The sequence below is a fragment of the Myiozetetes cayanensis genome, unplaced genomic scaffold (genome assembly GCF_022539395.1).
Source record: "Myiozetetes cayanensis isolate MyiCay16 unplaced genomic scaffold, myiCay2020 scf32, whole genome shotgun sequence".
Taxonomy (NCBI): Eukaryota; Metazoa; Chordata; class Aves; order Passeriformes; family Tyrannidae; genus Myiozetetes; species Myiozetetes cayanensis.
Genome location: NW_026087544.1, coordinates 3,595,853 through 3,616,484, shown reverse-complemented (window position 1 = coordinate 3,616,484; position 20,632 = coordinate 3,595,853). Strand labels below are relative to the sequence as shown.

Genomic DNA, 20,632 nt, shown 5'->3' with positions numbered 1-20,632 from the left:
AGGTCAGGACAGCGCTGGCAGCGAGGCTGTCCCTGCTCCAGCAGCCCCGTCGTTGTGGCAGAGCCCCAGACTCAAGAGACTGTTTTTCTCTAAATATTTATTCCAGGGAAACAAAGTGCCTGCACAGCTGTGCCAGCTCTCAAGCCAGGCAGCTGCCCAGTTAGGAGCTGAGCCACCCTGTGCCTGGCCAGGTCCCTGCCTGCCCCAGTCACCCACTACAGCAGCACTGGGCTCCCCTGTGCACCCAGTGATGCTCTTTGGAGGCTGGACTCGTGCTTAAACCTTTCACTGTAACAGTGAGACCAGTCACAGAGAATTGTTCTGCCACAGCTGTGTCAAAAACTCGTTAAAATGGAGAATGGTCCCAGTCCAGTCCTTGGGTGGTCCCGCTCTGTAAGGGGAGGGGGTTGCTCTGTGGTCTGTGCCAGGGCTCCTGGCTGCCAGAAAAGGCTCAGCAGTATCCTCTGGTCCGGTGGGTTCAGCCCCAGCTCTGCAGGAAGGCACGGAGGCAGGGGGAGTGCAAGGGCTGCTGCAGGCCAGGGGACAGGCTGAGGGGGATGGAGCTTCACTGGGCTTCTCCTCCTTTCCCACGTGGGTTTCCCGCAGAGAAACCTCATGGCAGAACTGGCCCCTGAGCTGGGGATAGGGACAGGCAACCTCTAAGTGAGGACCCGTCCAAAATCACACTAGGGGCAGGAGAAGCCTCCCAGTGCCTCTAACCCTAACCCTGGCTGTGCTGGTGCCCCAGGGCACTGGCAGCTCCCAGCCCTGCTCACCTGGCTGTTAATTGTTGAGCCGCAGCCCCTGGAGGCCGTCAATGAGTCTGTCCTGGTCTGTGCCCTCATCCTCGGAGGGGTATCCTGTGTAGCCACCGTTTTCTTTGCAGTATGTGAGGAACCTGCGGGCACAGAGCCAGGGGAGGGTGGGCAGGAGGTGGCACTGGCCCCGCTGCTCCCCAGCACTGGTGCGTTGCCAGCAGCAGGGAAGAGCAGGCGCCGGTGCCAGGAGTCTGTGGCAGGGGCCAGGAACAGCTCACCTGTTCCAGTGCTCGTCCTCGCTGAGCACGGTCGGGTTGCCCACCACGATCAGCAGAGCCTTGGCCCTGGTGAGGGCCACGTTGAGCCTCTGAAGGGGACAGGCCGAGGGGGTGTTACGTGGCTGCAGCACCTCTCACTGCCCCCCTCAGCCCCACCTCGCTGCAGGCAGCTCTGCTGTGGCACCGAGCCCCTGGAGCAGCCCTGCCTGCCTGCCTGAACCAGGGGAGGAGAAGGGTCTGCTCGGGGCAGTGAAGTACCTTGGGGTTCTTGAGGAAGCCCAGCCTGAAGGTCTCGTCGAACCACAGGTTCGTGCTGAAGCTGCGCACGGTGGAGATGAGGATGATGCGCCGCTCCTGGCCCTGGAACTGCTCCACGGAGCCCACCTGGGGTGGGGACAGCAGGTGAGGGGCTGGGAGCACCCCCAGCTTGGGGCTGGCAGGGCTGCCTCCTCCTGCAGCAGGGTGGGCTCCTCTCCATGGCCAGGGCTTACCTTCAGCTGGTTGATGTCCGCCAGCTTCTTCAGGACGGGGTCCAGGGAAGTGATGGCTCTCCGAATCTTCTCCACCTGGGGGGGAGGCACGTGGCAAAGTCCAGCCACCACAGAGCCATTCCTGTGTGTCAGCCCCAGGGCTGCCCTTCCCTTCCAATGTCCCCTGGGGAGGTCTGTGCCCGTGCCCTGCCTGCAGAGCTGTGCCCCTCACCTGCTTCCTGTAGGGAGAGATGATGCCGATCTCCTTGGGGGACACAGTGGGACAGCCCTTCTTGCCCTGGCTCTGCAGCAGCTTCTTGAGGTAGTCGACCACCACCTCGATTTCAGACGTGTTGAAGAACGAGGGGCTCTTCTCCTCTCTCTGGTTTTCCCCACAGACCCCATGGAAGATTATGGGGAAGCCCTGGGGATGGAAAATGTTGGTCACTGCTCTGCCTGCACCTCGGGGCTTCCCCCAGCCCCTTCCCTGCTTCACCCCTCACTTTTTTGGGAAGTTCCTCCCAGTTGCAATAGAAATTCCGGACATCCAGCCCGTCACCCTCGCACGCCTTCAGCTCGCTGTCGTAGAAGAGCTCGTTGGGGATCCTGAGGATGGCCTCGTGGGACCTGGAAGAGCCAGGATGGTGACCAGGGTGGGTGCCACGTGGGCTCAGCACCCTCCCAGGCGCTGTGCACCCAGGACAGCAGCTGCACTCCCATCTCCCACACCAGCTGGGGCACACGCACAGATCCTGGACGGGGCTGTGGTCACGGAGCAGCCCCACCTCTTGCCTGCACCATCCCTGTCCCTACCTGTAATTGCAGAGCAGTTTGGTGACAAACTGTGGGTCGTATCCTTCGCTGGACTTCTGGTACAGGGGGTTGTGCAGCATCAGCCTCTCCAGCAGCGAGGTGCCTGTGCCAGTGAGATCCCATGGCTCCCTGCGTGGCTGCTCGGCCCCCCCAGCACCAGCAGTGCTCCCACCCCGCTCCCCACTCACCCAAGCCATGCTCCATGGCCAGTGGGGAGGTCAGGACAGGGCCCAGCTGCTTGGGGTCTCCTGCCAGCACCAGCTGCCCCCCTTTGGGGTTGGTCTTCTCGTCCATGGGAGTCAGGAGCCCTGGGAACAGAGAGAGCTCAGTGAGGGACCAGGGGGACCTGGGGCCGTGCAGAGATCGCTGGTCCCCCAGACAGCAGCCGGGCACCACTCACCGGCGATGGCAACCACACTCTCGGGCTCTACTGCGTGGCCACACTCGTCGATGAAGACATGGGTGAAAAACCCAGGGGGGAAGTTGGCTGACACCAGCCTGGAAGGAGAGGTGGAATGAGGCTGCCTCAGCAGCCCTGCCCTACCTGGCCATCCTTCCTCCCCTCCCTTTCATCCTCATCCTCCTGCAAAGGAGAGGTCCCCCCTACTGCCTGCCCTCCTCCACCTCCTCCCTGCTGAATCCCAGAGGGGCTGCCCTCACAGCCTGGCTGCAAAGCAGCCCCTGGGTGCAGCCTCCCTCCTGGGGTACTGGGGACAATCCCAGCTCCTCTGACCTTCCTGCTGGCACCAGCGTGGTGACGAGGATGCGGTAGCGCATCAGGTACTCCTTGCTCGGGTACACGTAGACGCTCTGCTCGTCATCCCAGTTGCAGCAGGGCTGGAATGCAGGCATTGGGTGGGCTCCAGCTCTCCTGGGGGCTGCCAACACAGATGTGCTGGCAGGATGCCAGGCTGGAGGGCCAGGGACCTACCCTGATATCAGCGGGCACCTCCCTGTAGTTCCTGGAGCTGGCGATGAGCCTGTAGATGTTCCGAGGGGCGATGTCCACGATGAGGCGCTGGCACAGCAGGTCTGCGGCGCTGTTGGAAGGGGCGCAGGCCAAGATCCGAGCGTCCTTGAAGCACGTCCACACCTGGGTGGCAGGAGGGGGTGACAGCACTGAGCCCCACGGGCCAGGGTGGGCAGCAATGTCCGGTGGCTGGACCTGGGCACTGTCTGCTCACCTGCTTGATGGCCTCCACCACAGTGACCGTCTTGCCGGTGCCGGGGGGGCCAAAGATGAGGTAGGGGGCCGGCCGGGACATCCCCGTCACGATGTGGGTCACGGCCCTGCACTGCTCCTCGTTCGCCTGCAGTTTGCGGTCAAACCACCTGCGGGAGCAGAGGCTGCGCTGCCGGGTCCCTGCCCCTCCGTCCCCTCAGACCCTCCCGGCCCACAGAACTGGGGACTCACCGGGGCTGGAAGGGGCCTGGGAAGAGGGACATGTTGCAGGAGGCGGAGGGGAAGAGGAGGCTGGACAAGCCGCGGGGCATGGCCAGGACCACAGCCCGGTGCTGGACCTGCAGCGGCAGCCGGCTGAAGGTGAAGGTCACGTCGAACTTGAGGTTGTTCACAAACTTACTCAGCATCCTGGGAAGGAGCGGTGTGAGCAGGGCAGGGGGACACTCCCCCCGTGCCCTCCCGGCCCTTCCCAAACTTCTCCCGGCCTCCAGCACCTCCGAGTGGGGCTGCTGAAGCCGGACATCACTCACTTGCGGGAGAAGCCCAGCTTGACCTTATCCAGCTCCACGCTGTGCACGTAGCCCTTGTACTGGACGAGCGGGGAGCGGTTCCGCTCACTGCTCGGGTGGACAAAGAGGTGGTCCCCCCTCAGCACGGACGGGCGGTTCTCGGTCACGCCGGGCACCTGTGCCAAGTGGCTGCTGTGATGCCAGACCCCCACGGGAGCCTCAGCACCCCTCTCACCCCCCCCGGATTCCCCTACGCACACTGAGGACCAGCAGGCCCCTGTCCTGCACCATGGTCACGTCCTGCATGTCGTAGCGCCGGATGTCCACCTCCATCTGGATCTCCTCCAGGTACAGCAGCAGCTGGAACTTCTCTTGGTAGTTGTCAGCCTGCAGAGGTGCTTCCAGCAGCGAGCTGTGGGCAGCAGGGATGTCGCTGTGTCCCAGAGGCACCTTGGCTCTGGGGGGGCACCTTGGCATTGCCCCCAGCCCTCAGTACTCACCACATGTCAGTCCAGTTGGAGCCGGCACTGGTGTCGGGTCCGAGCAGGATCGTGTGCTTGAGGTTCTTTGGGTACTGGTAGGTGTCCAGAGGGATTTCCCTCTCCAGCTCGTTTTTCAGGGAGCTGGGTGGAGGGGACAGCAGTGCTGCAGGGACTGCAGGGCCAGGCTCCCCCTGGGCCACGACCATCCCAAGAGGCAGAGTGTCCCCAGCCTGCTGTCACCAGCCAGCACACAGGGAGGAAGCACTTTCCTGGGGGGCCAGACAGCTGGGTCCCAAGGAATGGAGCCTTGTCCTGGCCGGAGAACAGGCTGGGACCCTTTGCTCAGGATGGCAGCAGGTGACTGCCACGTACCTGTTGGGGGGGAAGCCTTCATCGGTGATGACAGTGACAGGGCGCTGGAGGCTGTCCTGGTAAGGCTGGTAGGGTGCCGAGGGCCCCAGGTCCTTGGCCAGCTGGCTCTGGGCGATGGCAGTGACGTAGCGTGAGATGCTGAAGGGCTCGTCCGGCTCCTTGATGAACTCGAACACCAGCATGGCGGGGAAGTGCCCGTTCCTCCTGGTGAGGCACCGCACCTGGATGGGGTACGTGGCACCTGCGGGGCGAACAGGGTTTCATTGGGTCCTGCAGCCCCTCCAGCGAGGCAGGCGATGGGGCAGGACGGGGACCCTACCTGGGTGGAGCACCAGAGACTGTCCCTGTGTCACCCCTTGCTGGTCGCTGAAGGAGAGCACGCGGGACCGGCAGCTTGGCAGGAGCCGCCGCAGCGTCACCGCCTGCGCCCCGCGGTTCTGCACCGTGACAGAGATCACCCGGGCCTTGCCCCTCGTCACCGGGAAGCGGATCTCCCCGTTGCCCTGGTCGTGCTCCGAGACGATGTCCACGCCGTGCTTCCCACGGATGTGCTCGGCGCTGCGGGGAGGGAGGGTCAGGCTTTACCCGCCGGGGTGGGGGGGTTTGGGGGCTGTCCAGGGCAGGGGGCTGTGGGTCATACCGCCGCTGGGCGTAGCTCTGGGGCGTCTGTGCAGTGGAGCTGGGCTGCTGCCCCGAGCCAGAGGTGGGCTTTGATGTCTGTGCATCTGCCCTGGGTCTCCGGTACTGGTCTGCCACCACCACGCGCCTCTTCACCTGAGGGGAGCAGCCACCATCAGCCCCGGGGTCCTGCCGGGGGTCCCAGTGGGCGCTGCCCCAGCCAGGGGCCTCCCTTACCTTCTTGAATTCCACCACCTGCCCCTGCACCACTGCCCGATGGGTCAGCCTCAGGGCATACAAAGTGGAGGAGAAGTTGGGAATCTTTGTGTCAGTCCTGCAGAGACAAGGGAGAGGGTTTGTGAGGGACAGAGCGTGGCAGGGCACAGGCAGGGGCACGGGCAGCTGGGGGGAGGCAGGAGGGAAGGTGAAGCAGGACAATGAGGCTGCGGTGAGGGAGCTCTCAGTGATCTCCTCTGTGCCAGGAGAGGGAGAAGGGCTTGGTCTTTCCACTGGCCCATCTTAGATCCCTGCAGGCTGCCCCAGCAACTCCATGCTGTGCCATGGCCATTCCAGCTGTGCCATGGCCATTCCAGCTGTGCCACGGCATCACTGCCTGGCCCTGCCACCCATGCAGTCCCTGTCCCTGCCAGTGCTCAAGCAGCAGCGGGGCAGGGACTTCTCCCTGTCCCCAGACCCTTGACAGAAGATGCCACCCAGAGGGGTCAGCCCCCAGGGCTGAGCTGGTGCAGATGGGGGCTCCTCCAAGGCACAGCCACTGCACTCCCAGCAGCGATGACTCCCCAGGTACCTCCTCCTGCACCCCGGGGCCCACCCTGCAGCCCCCCAGTGCCCCGAGCCCCGGCTTTGCCAAGGATTAACAGCGGTGATGTTGCACAAGGGCCAGTGTGAGTGGGGTCAGCGGGGTGAGGTGGGCACTGTGCAGGGCAGTGGGTATCCAAGGCCTTGCCCAGGCAGCTGTGGGGGTCCCACGGAGCTGGGATCATCCCAGCAGGGCTGTGGCAACATGGAGGGGCTTGGGGGCCCAGTGATGCTGCTGAGGACCAGTAACACTGGCCAGGCACTGGGGATGCTGGTCCGAGGACTGGGCAATGCTGGCCGAGGGGGAAAAAAGGGACCTGCTGGCCGAGGTGGAAAATAGGGAACTGCTGGCCGAGGGGGAAAAAGGGAACTGCTGGCCAGGGGGATCGTCCCAGGTGGTGCTGCCCGGGTCTGGCTCTCACCTGCCCCGGAACTCCACGTTGTAGATGATCCGCAGAGTTTCCCGTTGACGCTCCTGCTGCCGGCCCGTGTCCTGCAGGAACTGCACGAACTGATCTCCCCACCGCCTGGTCTCAGCCACGCTGAACCGCGGCATGGTCGAGCCGAGCTGTGCCGAGCTGTGCCGACGTGTGCCAGGTGAAGCCGAGCTGGGCTGGGCTGGGCGTACCCGGGGCTGCTCGTTCAGGGAGAAACGAAAGTGAAAGGAGCTGTGAAAGGACCGCCCGCCCGGACCAGGACAGGGGAGGGAGATGGGGAGGGAGCGTGGGGGCGGCTCCTGCCCGGCGCCTCCTGCCCCGCAGCATCGCCCCGCGCCCCACGGAGGGCTCCGGCTGCGGGAATTGCCCTGGCCGGGTCAGGAGGGGCTGTGGAGGGGGCTGACCCACCCGGGAGCCCGAGGGGGCGCATCCCCCCCATCGCGAGGGGACCCCAGAAACGACGGGCGGGTGCCCAGCCCGGGCTGTGGAGTGTCAAAGGTCTGGGCTGGCTGTCCCCCAGCCCTGCAGCCCCCCCAGCAGTGTTTGCCCCCAGGGTGGGGAGCAGGAGCTGCCCTCGGGGCGGGGAGGTGCCCGGGCGTGTTGGCTCCACGGATGCAGCGGGAGGGACGGGGGGCTCCCAGGGCTCCAGCTGCTCTATAAACGGGGAATCAGCAGCACCAGGCGCTGGTTTCTCCGGTTCCCTGTGCTCTCACCTCCAGCCTGCCAGGTGAGGATGGTGGGCCCTGAGCTGCTGCTGTAAGACACCCCAAAACCCTGGGGCTGCTCATGGTGCTGCCTGGGCGCTGCTTTTGCCTCTCTGTGGCCCAAGGGTGCTGGGTAAGTCTCCTTTTTTTCCTTGGCTCAGGGTCTTTTCCTCCATCCCAAGCTCAGCCAGTGCCCTGCAGTGTCTGGAGGTGGCTGGGAGGCTGTGATGGTGTGGGGGCCCCTCACTGACTGCAGGAGGCCTCTGAGGCTCGAGAACCCGGGCATTGCCTTTGGAGGAGTTGCTTGCAAGTCCGTCTGTCAGGCAGAATGTTGGAGATTTAAGTTCTGATCTCGTAAACAGATAGGAGAACTCTTTCCACGTGGGCAGCAGGGGAGCCTGGCTGCTGTCAGGGCTAGCAGGACCCATCCTGTGGCACTGGGCAGGACCAGCCTTGCCTTCCCTGTCTCAGTTAAGCTGCAGTGCCTGGCTTTGGATTTTGTACACTCCAGCAGAGCCAGCCCAGGATATTCACTGCTCTGGAGCTGGCCTTGATCTCTGCTGAAGTTTCTTTTAGGGTTGTGACTGGGACTGAGATAGCTGAGTCTGCTAATGAGAGGCTGGTGGGGGAGAGGGGCCAGGAGACAGGCAGGGAGCTAAAGGATGATTAGCTGAAGATTTGGAGAAGGACAGAGAGATAGTAACTCTCATTATTGCAGCTCTTAAGGCTGGAACAATAAGGGCAGAGAACCACTCTCAGTGTAACTAAGGAGCAGAAGACTAGCCTTGAGGCTGATAAAAGCTGTGTTGTGTGAACAGCCTTATCTTGGGCCTGGCTTCAGCCTCACATTCTTGGAATTGCTGCAGCGATTTCCTGGATGGATCCATGGCCACAGCCCCCAGCACCTGAGGCACACACAGCCTTTCATCTCCCCTGGGTGCTGCCGCAGGGAGGGGATCCTCTCCCACAAACTGTCCTTGAGTGGCTCCGTGCACGGCCTTTTCCAGCCCTCCAGCCCAGCCCTGCTTTGTCCCGTGTAGGATCCAACCAGGAGCGTCTGGAAAGCTGAGGGAGGTGTTACAGTTACAGACAGAGGAGGAGCGGAATTAAGTCTGTGCTGGTTTTCCAGGGTGAGGTGCTTATTAGAGCTCTGTGACTGCTTTTAGTTTAATTTTGGAAGTTCTCAGCCCTCCAGTGGCCATGTGTGTGTTCCAGGGTGGGAGCATCACCCTTGGGTTTGGAGTGACACCGCCCCTCCTTAATCATGGGATCGTTAAGGCTGGAAAATACCTTTAAGATCACACCCTGCTGACCACTAAACCATGTCCTCAAGTGCCACATTCACACATTTTTGAGCTCTTTCAGGGATGTTGACTCCACCACTTCTCAGCCTTCAGGCAGTCACCTCTCCATCTGCCTTCACCAGGCACCAGCAGAAGTGAGACCACGAAAGAACAGACACAGATGGCTTTTAACAAAGACCAGTGTATTTGCACTAGACTAGTTGATACAGAGGATGCCTGAGGGATGAATGGTCAGTCTCAACAGCAAATACAAATATATTTTATTTAGACAAAACTCACAAAGGATAGACACACTTATTTTGTGGTATTACTGTGCAAAACCTGAGGTGTGATGCCCAGGCAGCCCCATCCCTCTCTTCCCAACTCCTTCCTTTGTGTATTTAAAAACAGGAAGACATGAGCCAGTTTAAAAACCAGAACCTGCAAGGCGGCCCAGTGACAACAAAAAGTGCAAACAGAAGCAAAGGGAGTTCACCAAACGGGCTTAATTTTGCAGTGAATCCACGTTCTGAGCTCTGAGAAAGGCATATATGTCTCTTCAACCTCCCCTTCAGACAAACTTGTGGGACTCCTAGTCTTGATGTTACAGGGGAAAAAAAAGCCAGTAACACATAGCAAGCATGTAGAAGAGATTCATTCCAAAATCCCCTCTAAGTATGACAAGAAACTGGCCACAACTGAGACAAAAGGGATTTTTTTCTCTCACTTTGGTGCAAGTTTATTTATTTTGTACACTATCCATCCATACACCTGTGATACAAATCTATGAACCTGCCACAAAGCATCGAAGCACAACATACCTATTATTCTGTAGACACTTGCATTTTTAATCACTATCCAGCCCTTGTGGACCAGCAGTGAGTGAACACAGGAACTTGGTTCTGTAAAAATGCAGATGTTTGGTAACCGTACGCACACGAGGGAGGGGAGAGCAGAGATGTTCACTTTTAGGGCACGTGGATTTTCAGAGTTAAAAAAAAAAAAAAAACCCACAATAAAATTACATCCCTGGAAGAGCTGGCTGAGTAGGGAGTTCTGTAAAGGATCCTGTAAACTTATTTTATACAGTAAAATCTAAGCCTGCAGGCCTTCTGCTCCATGGAGGTTGGGAAGAAGGATACATGAGGACCCACTGTCTTGCAGCGCTGTGAGCTGTTGGCAGGTCTGACAGACTCACTGGAGTACCTGGAGTGCTGTAATACAGGTGAAGGGAATGCTCTGCACCCTCCTCTGGGGGTTACAATAGGGCTTTTCCAGCTAGGAAGTTTTCCAACCAGTGATTGAAAACAGCTATACCTCGGAGCCACGACTGGCTGAATTCAAATGACCTATTAAATGCATTACAACAGGAAGTTCACGTGGCAGGAAACACAAAACACAAAGACAAGGCTATTTGTTCCACGGTTCCCTCTGAGGCTAGAAAACCTGTTAACTTTGAAAGCCCTAAAAAAAATGCTGCTCTGGTTTAGGAACCATCTACTTGGCATAGGACCACGTTTTGTTTTGATTTGTTTGTTTGTTTTTGTTTCATACACCTCCCTGCTCCTGCCTTAGGCATTCTGCATTTCCTTGCCAATCTTGTAGCTGAGGATCTTGTTCCAGTCGATCTTGGTGCGGGTGACGGGCAGCTGCCGGCGTAAGGCTTTGAAAGTGGTGTCTGACATGGTCTGGTAGTTCTCACTGATTGCTGTCTGCAAGGGCAAGCACTTTGGTCAGGCCAGTCATAACACACTCTGAGAAAGCACAGCTCAGTGGTGAAGCCACAACCCCCTTCCTAGAAGGTGAAGGCACACTATTAACTAAATTAATAATGCAGCCACCAGTGTGTGTCAAAGTGAAAGGGTGACTGAACAGCATCTCCTTAGGTGTTTCACTGACTTATCTCTCTTGAGTCACCTTGCACACAGGTTGGGACAATGTAAAAACCTGTTGCATAAATATTCTCTTGGGTATTTTTAACTGTCACAAAGGAAAATACTTTGACTCACCCGCTCCCCTCCCATGCCTGTTCCAGGCATGGCTTGTAACCCTTTATTCTAAGTAATTCTTAGTCAACACCAGATTCAGCCAGAAACAGAATCAGAGGTTGGTTTTCCATTAACTGTAAAGGCAGACTGATATGATTCCACAGTTTATTTAACCAGCACTGATCTTACCTGGTACTCGTTTTCTGCGTTTTCTATTATCTTAATAAACTCCTTAGCAGTCTGGACATCACTCTGTAAAAAGGAGAAAAATACATTTTCCCGTGTTTAAGAGCAATCTCCAAAAGCTACACAGTAGATTTCTTCTCAAGTGGCAGGCTGAGCACAGGTGAAGTGGGTAACACCAGCAGCTCGTGTTTGTAGCTGGGCTCCTTTCACTTGCTACATCCTGGGTAGGGCCTGTGCTCCAAACTGGAACAGGGCTGCACCCTAGTGAGCAAAAGGAAAGTGGATCTTCCTGGTAAAATAGGGGATTTTGCAGCTGTTGCTCCCTCTACTGTACTACAGAACTTTCTTAATTTCCCTTAATGTCTCTTAGTGTTTCTATCACCTTGCATGGTGATAGGAAAGCATATTCTGTCCTCTTTAACCCAAACTCATAACCTTTCTAGTAAGGTCAAACTTTAGGCAGCTGGGCATCTGGGATTCCCATGTGACTCTAAACACTACCCTGACTATTATCCTACAATTACTTCAAAGCCAAGAGAATGCAGTCACAACAGTGTATGCTTTGTGAGCTGCTTAAGGAATAAAACAGCTGCTTATGGTAAGAAAAAGAACTTTTAGCACACTTACTGACACCTGTACAGAGTCCTGGATGTCTTTGTGACTAACCAGCTGGACGTTGCCATCCTCATAGTAATGGACCTGGACCAAGAGACAGAAGGCAGGTTATGATGACCCCTCACTCCACAATCCCTGGAGCCCCCAAATGCTTCCAGAATGGCCCAACAGAGCGTTGTGCCAGACTTCTCTGCTTACGTGGAGACTAAAAGCAGGGTGGGTTTTCTAAAAGGTTTCATTCTTTGTCAAGACTTTGTTCAAGATTATGTTAATGCAGTAAACGCCTGGAGTTGAGATAAGAGCAATTACAAAAAAGATTCAAGGTAGAGGTTTTAGCCCTAAAAACTGAAGGAGACTTGGAGGCCTGTGGGGTAATGCTACTGAAGCGAAACAAGGCTTTAGAAGGGTTAATTGAAGCATCTTACTGCAAAGACCCACTTTTCTTCCCCCCCGACTTTCTACCTTGCTCAAAGGAAATTATGTTCTGTACAAATGCAGCAGACCTAAACCCACAGAAACACTGTACAAAGAGCTCAGAGGTAATAAATTATGGCCAAATAAGCTAAGGTAGACATTTGAATGGGTAAAATAGGCCTGAAGCCAAGGCTTTCTTCAAGCTTCAGCAGATAGAACACGAAACAATGGAAAGTTCAGGAGTTCACCGGAGTTCACGCAACGAAGAGGAGTAAATTTGAGACCCTCCGATGAAGTAAGACAGGATGTACCACCAGATTATTCCCCAAAATGAAGACCACGCCTCAAGATCCGCCCTAACTCCACCTGCTATGAATATTGTAATCTAATAATACAGTAACATGAATGTGTACGTGAATATGTTGTAATCATAATCAGAAACTGTATAAATTGACTATCCTTGCCTGACCACTTCGGAACTCTTTTTGCCCAGCTCGAGCTGGGGAGTTCTCCGACGTCACTCAATAAATACCTGCTGTTTAAAGGCATAAAACTCTGTCTCTAAGCAGTTTTTATCTGCCTTTTTGGGGGCAACACTACAGAATAAACCACAAGCCAGATTGCAGACCAAGTCTGAAACATTAGATTTAAGAATTAATTTCTGGAATACTTTACTAGCATCCTGAGTTGAGGAGGACATCTCTGCTGCATTTCAGCATGCCATTCTGAGCTGAATGCATTTGTGTAAGAGAAGCACAATGCAGCTCCTGCTGTTATTGCCAGGAAGAGCAGCTCACCTGGATTTTGAGCACTGCAGCCACCTGAGCTGTCGGTGGAGTGATGGTGAACTTCCATTCCGACCTCCAGCGCCCGTTCCTATAAACAATCAAAGCATGAGAACTCTTCCCAGAAACCTCCAACAACAAAACCAACAAAACCAACAAGCTGTTTCTGGTGTTGCCTTAGGATCAACAGCACAGTCTCTACATGTCACTGGGTTAAATTTGTGAAGGACAGCTGAGCACAAAGCAGCTGCAGTACAGGGTGGCTCTGGTGTGCTTGTGCTCTGGAACATGGAAAGGGGGATCTATCCAGCTCTGCTCTCCCTCAGGAGAGGTCACATGAAGGGTTTTGGCAAGTGCCAAGGGGGTTGCAAGGAGAACAAGACTACAGAAGAACTTCTTAGGAAGCCCAAGAACACCTGCCCTTCAGACTGTGTCAGAGCTAGGGGATGGGTTGGTTTGGGGACTAGCAAAGGAAGAAAACACACTATGTTGAAATTGCCTTACCAGAAGTTTTTGGGCTGGAACTGATGGCTCTCAATACAGGCAATAATCGTCTGCTGCCCATCTATAGATTTACCATAAACCTGCATTTAGAAAAAGAGTTAAAAAGGTCCAAGAGCTGAGGAAAGCCAGTCTTATTCTCTAATTACACTGTCCAACACCTCCACTGGCAGGTATTTCATTCCCTGCAGGTGTGAAGGTGCTTGGCAGTCCTGAGCACAAGAAAGAAGGTCTAATCCATCTTTACCACTCTGTGCACGCCAAGAGATTTGCACCCTCTTTGGAACTCGTCATTCCAAAGTCAGCCAAAAGGCCAGCGAGGAGGGAGGATTCCAACAGCTCTGCCCGGCCCAGAGCCCACTCAGGGACTGAGTGACACACAGAAATGAACTCTCAGGGACACAGGATGGATACTCAACAGTGCAGAAGCCGTTGGGGTAATGATCCTTCACGTAGGCTCTCAGGGCACTGTCACAGGCATCCCTCCACTGCTTTAACCCCGACTCTGTGTCCTCAGGCTGGGGGTCACTTGCTTCTTTCCTTAAATGGTCAAACTTAAAGGAAAGTTTGTTCCTTGGGTCTAAAAATCTGCCGTTGCCCAGATCACCGTGCTCTGTGATTAAGACCTGTAAAAGAAGTGCAATGAAGATAAGTTTAGGTCATTGTAAATTTGGGTATCAACGTTTTCACAGATTCTTTCACTGAGCTGTAATACTGCATAAAGAAAGAGAGATTTTCAGTGGTAATTTCAACTAGCAGTAATTGTACTGAGGTTGAAGGTAACTCTCTGGTTTCCACACTAATACAGCCAGTTCTGGGTCAGAAGACTAAGTGCAGTATTATAATAATGAATATATTTAGCTTGAAGTTGGGCGTCCTCACAATATTAGCAGGAGGTTTTGCTTTTAATTTTGCTATTTTCCTTCTAAATTTCTACAGCAAATGAAGAATTTTCATCTGGAATTTACCATTTATTGCCATGCTCCATGTTGCAATAGTTCTCCTTTTGATCAAGAAGGGTACATAGATGTGGCTACTTCTGAAAAAGCACAAAGTATCTTCCCTCTCCTTGCTCTTATTCACCATAATTCTCTGACTTCCCAAATATTGACTTTATTGGGGTTTGCTGGGGTTTTTTCTGCAGGTTCTACAGTAACTTTCTCCTGTCAAAGCTATTGCTCTGAACAGCCCTCTTAAAAATATCAGCCTCCCATGAATATCTGGGACACCAGAAAAGCTGGGTCAGAGCTTGGCTCAGAGAACAGAACAGATGGTCAGGCAGCTTTCTGACTTCTCTGTGCCTTGCTGCTTTTTCCCCCCCAAAAAAGGGAAAATAAAGGGAAATTGTTTTGCTAGTATAGATTGGCTGGTATTAGGTATAATCATTATACCAACTCAATGCTTTGGTATCATCAAAGACACAGCTTGTTTTTTGGGGGTAGCTGGGAATGGATTAAAAATGCAGAAAATTAATCAAACTATTAAGAATCTACTACCAACTGTCGGTAGGAACTGTAAGCAAGTAGCAACATAAGGATTTGGAAGTTAGCTTTAAATAGACAGTAATCTTTAATCATTCATACCCTGAGTAGAATTCCAGGGACTTCAGCATGGAGCTCCAAGGAACAATGAACTGGAGTTACTAAGCAATATCAGGCAGGACTTTAAGGGAACATTTGACTTATTCTTTGTTCTCAGAGAAGGAAGGTTGGTGATACAATGCTGTGTGTGGGAAGGAGGAGAGGTGGTACCTTGTGAGCAGAATGAGTGACTCAGCTGCTGCTGCTGCTGTTGAGTTGTGAGTCAACCTCTGGATGAAACAACATTTTTATTGCCTTTGCAAAGTGAGGCAAGAGAAACCTCAGGTGCACAAAGTTTTCCCCTTACCTGATCCTCGTACCCTTCTATCTTCACTGGAGTGAACTGATCCATGTTGTACTGTGCAAATGCACTGTGGAGGGTTAAAAGAACAGGAGCTTTAGCTGCACATTTATCCTGACTCAAGAACTAAGTGCATTCTGTGATTCTATGACATAAAACTTCGGTTTAATTGGGCAAATAATACACACACAGGGACTATCGAAGGATTTTCAATACCTTTTATTGTTGACAGCTCTAAAGCCCAGGTCTAAAGGTAGGTTTGTTTAGGGATGACCAGGAAAGTACAGAGTTCAAAAGTAGAACAGCAGGAAGCCTGGGGGAATGTGAGCAAGCCCAGGCAAAACAGGAACAGCCCAGCTACAGTTCAGACAGCAGCAGAGGTAAACAAACAAGGAGACTCATATTTACAACCATTTTCCTATGTAAAGACCTGCTGACTGACATGTCACCTAGCTTGAAGTCAAATCTTAGCATCAAAAAGCTTGTATGTGTAATCTTTAAGCATCTGCTGATGAGGCTGTGGAAGTAAACAAGGTCTTTTGAAAGCTTTTTATTGAGGGCAGCTCTTTCTCCAAATTTAGGTTACGGATTACTCAGGATTTCAGGCTTCACTTGCTTTATAAATCATGAGCAGACATTGCTGCTGCTGCAGAGTTAAACTTTTTGGCAGGGTGCCTTCCTGTCAGTTTTATACAGCACAAATCCCAGTTTAGGGCTTACAAAAGGAGCCGTCCACACCTTTCCTTCTGTATTTTGTTGGAAGGGGTGGTAAGGAATTACAGCAGATGGCCTCCTTTGTCACAGAATGATGGGTGCAAGAAAAGAGAAGAATATCTGATGGTAATTTGACTTGTGTTTGAAGTGTTAGAGGACTTACTGTGCTGCTCCTTCCCTGAGAAGATTGTCATTGTTGAGCAATAACCGGACATCTGAGGAAGAGAAGGTTCAGGTGGGTTATTGGGGTTTTTTTTTTGGATCAAATGTTTCTCTTCATGCATTTCATTTTTCAACAGTACAAAGGCAAACATTAAAATGATTAAATCATTTCATTAAGGAGATGTAGTCCAGAATGACAGCATGCTTTTCCTAGCCACCTCTTAACCTTAAAAGCAGTGTAGTGTGGCACAGCCTTAGATTTTTGTAATAGATAAAACATGAAAAAAACACCAGAGATTATTTTTTTCCTTCTTTACTTACCATTGAATACTTCATTGAACTCCCCAGGGGGTGCATGGGTGATGAATTTTGCAGCTATACGCACCTGCAACGGAGCAGAAAAGTAATTAAAGACAAGACAATGCACTGAGTTCATTCACTGAGCTCACACAGGCTGAAGCAATTCACCAACAAAACCAGCTCTGACAGGGATAAAAGGTGCCAGATTATTTAGGGAGAGATCTGGGCATGCATTGCCAAAACAGAAATATCCCATTAGACTATTCAAGGACGGGGCTTGGAGCAACCTGGGCTGGTGGAAGGTGTCCCTGCCCATGGCAGGGGTTGGAACTGGATGAGCTTTGAGGTCCCTCCCAACCCAAGCCATTCAGTGTTTCTATAAAGATAAGAATTTCCTTAGTGTAATAATAATTCCAAATGTACCCAGCAAGTGCAAACTTCACCTGTAAAAGTGTGAACTGTTCAACCTGCACGGTCCTGACCTGTTTAGGGGCTATGAATGCTGGCCAGCCGCTCTTTTGTGTGGCTGTTTTTTCCTGATCCCTGCCAGTAATCAGACACCTGAACCCCAGGGCTTAAAAAGAACCAGAAACCAAGGCAGTAAAAGTGAAATTGTAACTACAGCACAACAGAGGAGTGTCTGACAACACGTTGCAGGTCACTGAGGGAACTTGTTTTTGCTGAGCCCTGGCTGAAGAAGTCACTGCTCCACAGGAAACTTTGTGGAGGAGGAGAGGCTGATCCCTCTGGAAATGGAGCATCGTGGAAATGTGAGTGACACAATAAATAACTGGAAAGGCCAAGTCTGAAACGTCCAGGAATGTTGAAGCTGGGAAGGAAAAACCCATTCTCTTCTAAAAAAAAAAAAGGTAACAAAGCACCACTGGGTTTGGGAATCCAATATAGATGTCTGGCACTGTTAGAATTTAGGTGGTCCATGTATTGATTCTGTTGGGATTAGTAAGGGTTTATGGTTTTCATTATCAAATCTTTTATGGCTTTTACAGGGCCGAGGGGAATAGAAACATCTTGGAAGAAATGAAAGAGGAAATGTCACCAAATTAAACCTCTCCCTCAGAATAATAAAAACGTCACATTTCCTCTGATAAGCCCAGTAACAAAGCTGAGCAATGAGACTCTCCCAGCCAACGAGACATTTATTGAATGGGACTGCAAAGCTGCTCATTACCACTCTGATTACTTTCTACTTTTCATTTTGAGCAGCAAAACAAAGGATTCTCCCTGTGTACCCAATTGCTTCAGCTGAGTTATTGCCAGAGCTGGAAATAACCCACTTCTCTCCACAGTCCTCCCCTGCTTCAATTAGAAATTGTTGTTTGTATTGTTTGTCACATAATGATTTAAAGCAAGACGTGGAGGGAAATAAACACCTTTCCAAACAATGGGTAATTGCCTTATTCCAGCAGGATCAAGTGACAACTCTGCCTTAACTGGATTGAGCTTCAGATAAAAATAGATCATCTTCCAAATTAGCATCTATTTCAAAAAAATAGATACATTCTTTGCGCCTGAGGTAATTAAGCAACGCAAAGAAAAGATTAGGAAGACAGTAACTTGTGTAATTGATATGATATAGAATGTCAAACCAATTTTTTTTCCTCTTAGTTTTTCTGGTTTCCGGTTGGTAAATGTGCAGCAATTCTAAGAATGGAGCTCTTACTGCTTGAAAGCTTCCCCTATTTAAAGAGCCGTAATGAGGACACACTGCTGCCATAATATTGTCAATTTTTAGGGAGGAATTTAGGTGGTGATGAAGACAGCCTGGCAGTAATTAAGGAGGACCCTGCTGCTCTAAATTCTCTGGGGACTTTGCTCAGAGCCAGCCCTAAAATGACACCCTGTGCTTTTCTGAGCCAGTGCAAGTGTAAGCACAGCACTGGCTATCACTGTGCTGAAGCTCTCACAAATATCTACCACTCATGCCATGACCAGATTTTATTTCTCCACAGATTCCTTTGTAAGGCTCCCAAAAGCCATAAAATTTAGCACCTCTACAAATTTATGCAATAACGCTGTGGCTGCAGAACATGAAACCCTTGCAGAAGGGGTCAGGGTTTTAATAGGTTGAGTTTTAGATCAGTGGGTTCTCACAGGAAAATCCTTGTGGGGAAAAAGAAACAGACAAACAAACAGAAAGGGAAAAAATAACCCAACAAAACAAGTGGTACATGAGAGATTTTTACAGCCTGCCAGAAATCCTCTCACTTGGAAGAAAGAACAAAATCAGATCAACACAGAAAAGGCCTCTGCACTTCAACCAGAGGCTGTTACAAACCCAGCTGTGAACAAAGCAAAGGTTGCAAGTGTTCACTTGGGTAATTATCCCTCTCCTGGAGCAATAAAACACAAACCATTGCAGTGCAGCTCTTGAAATCAGCAGTGGGGGCAGGAAACGGGCTGGGGAGTGATCAGTTCGAAATGTCAGCCCTTGCACGGCTGGTGGTTTTCAGAGCCGGTTTGCAGCAGGGAGGTGTCAGGATGTTCCTCTGCACAAGCACCAAAATTAGACTTTCTGCAACCCCGGGGGCTGGTTCAGGTGCCAGTTCAGCCCGAAACAGGAACTTCCTGACTCTGAAATGGGGAAGGTCTGAGGGGCAGGGAAGTTGCTCAGCCATCAGTTCAAACTGTCAGAATTAATTTCGTTGCTCTAATGATTTTTGGGGCTTTTTTTTCCCCCTTTTTTTTTTTTTTTTGCTCTGCTTTAAAGCGCTGGTAAACTCACACTTAGAGAATGAAACTTCTAGACTCATCTGAGTAATCACAAAATGGACTCTACAGTAATACTTATCTCAAACAATATCATCAAAAATCTTGTCTGAAGGATGAATTGGATCTTTTAAGCTCTGCTTGGTTCACAATGAATGGCACTGTAGTAAAGCTAAAATAGGCAGTTCAAGGGAAAAATGAAAGCAAGGCTCCAGACTCGGAGGATCCTGGAAAATCCAGCAGCTTGAACAGCTCCTCCTCAACATTAAGAAACTAAATATAACACTTTTATGATGTAACAAAGTGTAACAGTGGGTTTTTAAAACTACTGTTTGCAGGTGACTGGTGCTACCTGGCAGAAAACGTGACCTTCCCGTTTGTTACACAAAGCCCAGCGCTGCTCACAGGCTGTAATTTCCCCACGTTCCTCCTCGAGAGGAACAATCTGCTCGTTTCCCCCTTTTCCTAAAATAGTTGCGGTTCCCTTTGGTTCCGCTCAGCCCTTTCCATCCACCCCCGTGCCATTCGCAGGATCTCCATCAATGCAGAAAGAGGGGAGCAGAAAACGCCCCAGAGGGCGTTTAGGAAGCGAAGGGGTCGCACAGAACCCGGGACACGCCGCGAACTTCGCTGGTTCGGGAAACGAAGCTCAGAAAATACAAAGAATCGATTTAGGTGGGGAAAGACCCCCCCCCCCAAGGATGATCGGATCCAACCTGTGCCCGGAGCACTGAGGGCCACGTCCAGCCCTTCCTTGGACACCTCCAGGATTGGGGAACTCCAAACCTCCCTGGGCAGCCCCTTCCAGTGCCCGACCCCCCCTTTTCCAGGGGGAAATCCCTGCTGATGTCCCACCCGACCCTCCCCCGGCACAGCTGGGGGCTGCGTTCCTTCCCACTCGCAAAGCCGCGCCGAGGCGCCTCAGCCAGACCCGGGCAACGAGGAAATGGAAAGGCAAAGAGGGAAACGAAGCGCAAAGCGCTGCTCCGGTAACAAACAGCGCACCCGCGGCCGGTCCCTCACCGGGGCAGCGGCGGCCCGGCGGTCTGGGGGGCGCGCCCCGCGGCGGCCACAGCCCGGCCCGGCGGCCCCGGCGGAGCCTCCCCGCCGTTCCCCACGCGCTGCTTCCCCGCGGGCGGCGGTGCCGGCCCGGAGCAGAGCGGAGCGGCCGCCGCTGCCCCCCCGCCTTTACCTTCTCCTCATCCGACACCCGCTCCTCCAGGTCCGCCATCTCGGCAGCTCCGGGCCCGGCCCCGCGCGGTGCACGCCGGGAGCGCCGCCCTGCGGGCCGGGAGCGCCGCCCTGCGGGCCGGGAGCGCGCCCGCCGCCATCTTAACTGCGGGCACAGGCGGAGCCGCCGCCATCATAAGGGCTAAGGGCAGACGCCGGGAGGCCGCCATCATGGAAATGGGCGGGTTCACCCCCTACCGGGAGCGCTGCAGTGGCGGAGCCGCCGCATCCCGGAGCCTCCGAGGCTCCCGCCGTCCGTGTGGGGGATGCTCGGTTGGAGCAGCGCTGTTGGGCTCCCGCCCCGCTCATTCTGTTGGCGACAACGCCTGAGGGCGGCGGGCCGGAAGCGCGGTGGGCGCCATCTCATCTGCGGGCAGACGCCGCGCGGCCGCCATCACAAAGA

The 20,632-nt window shown here is 53.2% G+C and overlaps 2 protein-coding genes across 3 annotated transcripts; both read right to left on the bottom strand.

Annotated features, from left to right (window-relative positions):
- Positions 1 to 350: 350 nt before the first annotated feature.
- On the bottom strand, positions 351 to 6,920 carry MOV10 (Mov10 RISC complex RNA helicase). 2 transcript variants are annotated; one of them, XM_050326693.1, is made up of 22 exons: positions 6,725 to 6,920; positions 5,721 to 5,817; positions 5,506 to 5,639; positions 5,185 to 5,423; positions 4,866 to 5,106; positions 4,512 to 4,634; positions 4,270 to 4,423; positions 4,033 to 4,187; positions 3,734 to 3,910; positions 3,504 to 3,651; positions 3,251 to 3,412; positions 3,053 to 3,156; positions 2,720 to 2,817; positions 2,508 to 2,627; positions 2,320 to 2,422; positions 2,010 to 2,133; positions 1,739 to 1,930; positions 1,528 to 1,602; positions 1,295 to 1,420; positions 1,037 to 1,125; positions 777 to 898; positions 351 to 636 (listed from the first exon to the last, which is right to left on the bottom strand). In XM_050326693.1, exons 1-21 carry the CDS (start codon positions 6,856 to 6,858, stop codon positions 784 to 786), a joined length of 2,910 nt encoding a protein of 969 aa, XP_050182650.1. In that variant the 5' UTR covers positions 6,859 to 6,920; the 3' UTR covers positions 351 to 636; positions 777 to 783. The 2 variants fall into 2 exon arrangements, with proteins under 2 accessions (XP_050182650.1, XP_050182651.1); XM_050326694.1 differs by having other exon boundaries at positions 351 to 490.
- Positions 6,921 to 8,908: 1,988 nt separating this feature from the next.
- CAPZA1 (capping actin protein of muscle Z-line subunit alpha 1) lies at positions 8,909 to 20,278 on the bottom strand. Its single transcript, XM_050326721.1, has 10 exons — positions 20,192 to 20,278; positions 16,294 to 16,357; positions 15,974 to 16,025; positions 15,103 to 15,166; positions 13,635 to 13,841; positions 13,219 to 13,298; positions 12,727 to 12,805; positions 11,528 to 11,599; positions 10,904 to 10,966; positions 8,909 to 10,438 (listed from the first exon to the last, which is right to left on the bottom strand). Exons 1-10 carry the CDS (start codon positions 20,228 to 20,230, stop codon positions 10,298 to 10,300), a joined length of 861 nt encoding a protein of 286 aa, XP_050182678.1. The 5' UTR covers positions 20,231 to 20,278; the 3' UTR covers positions 8,909 to 10,297.
- Between the last annotated feature and the right edge of the window lie 354 nt (positions 20,279 to 20,632).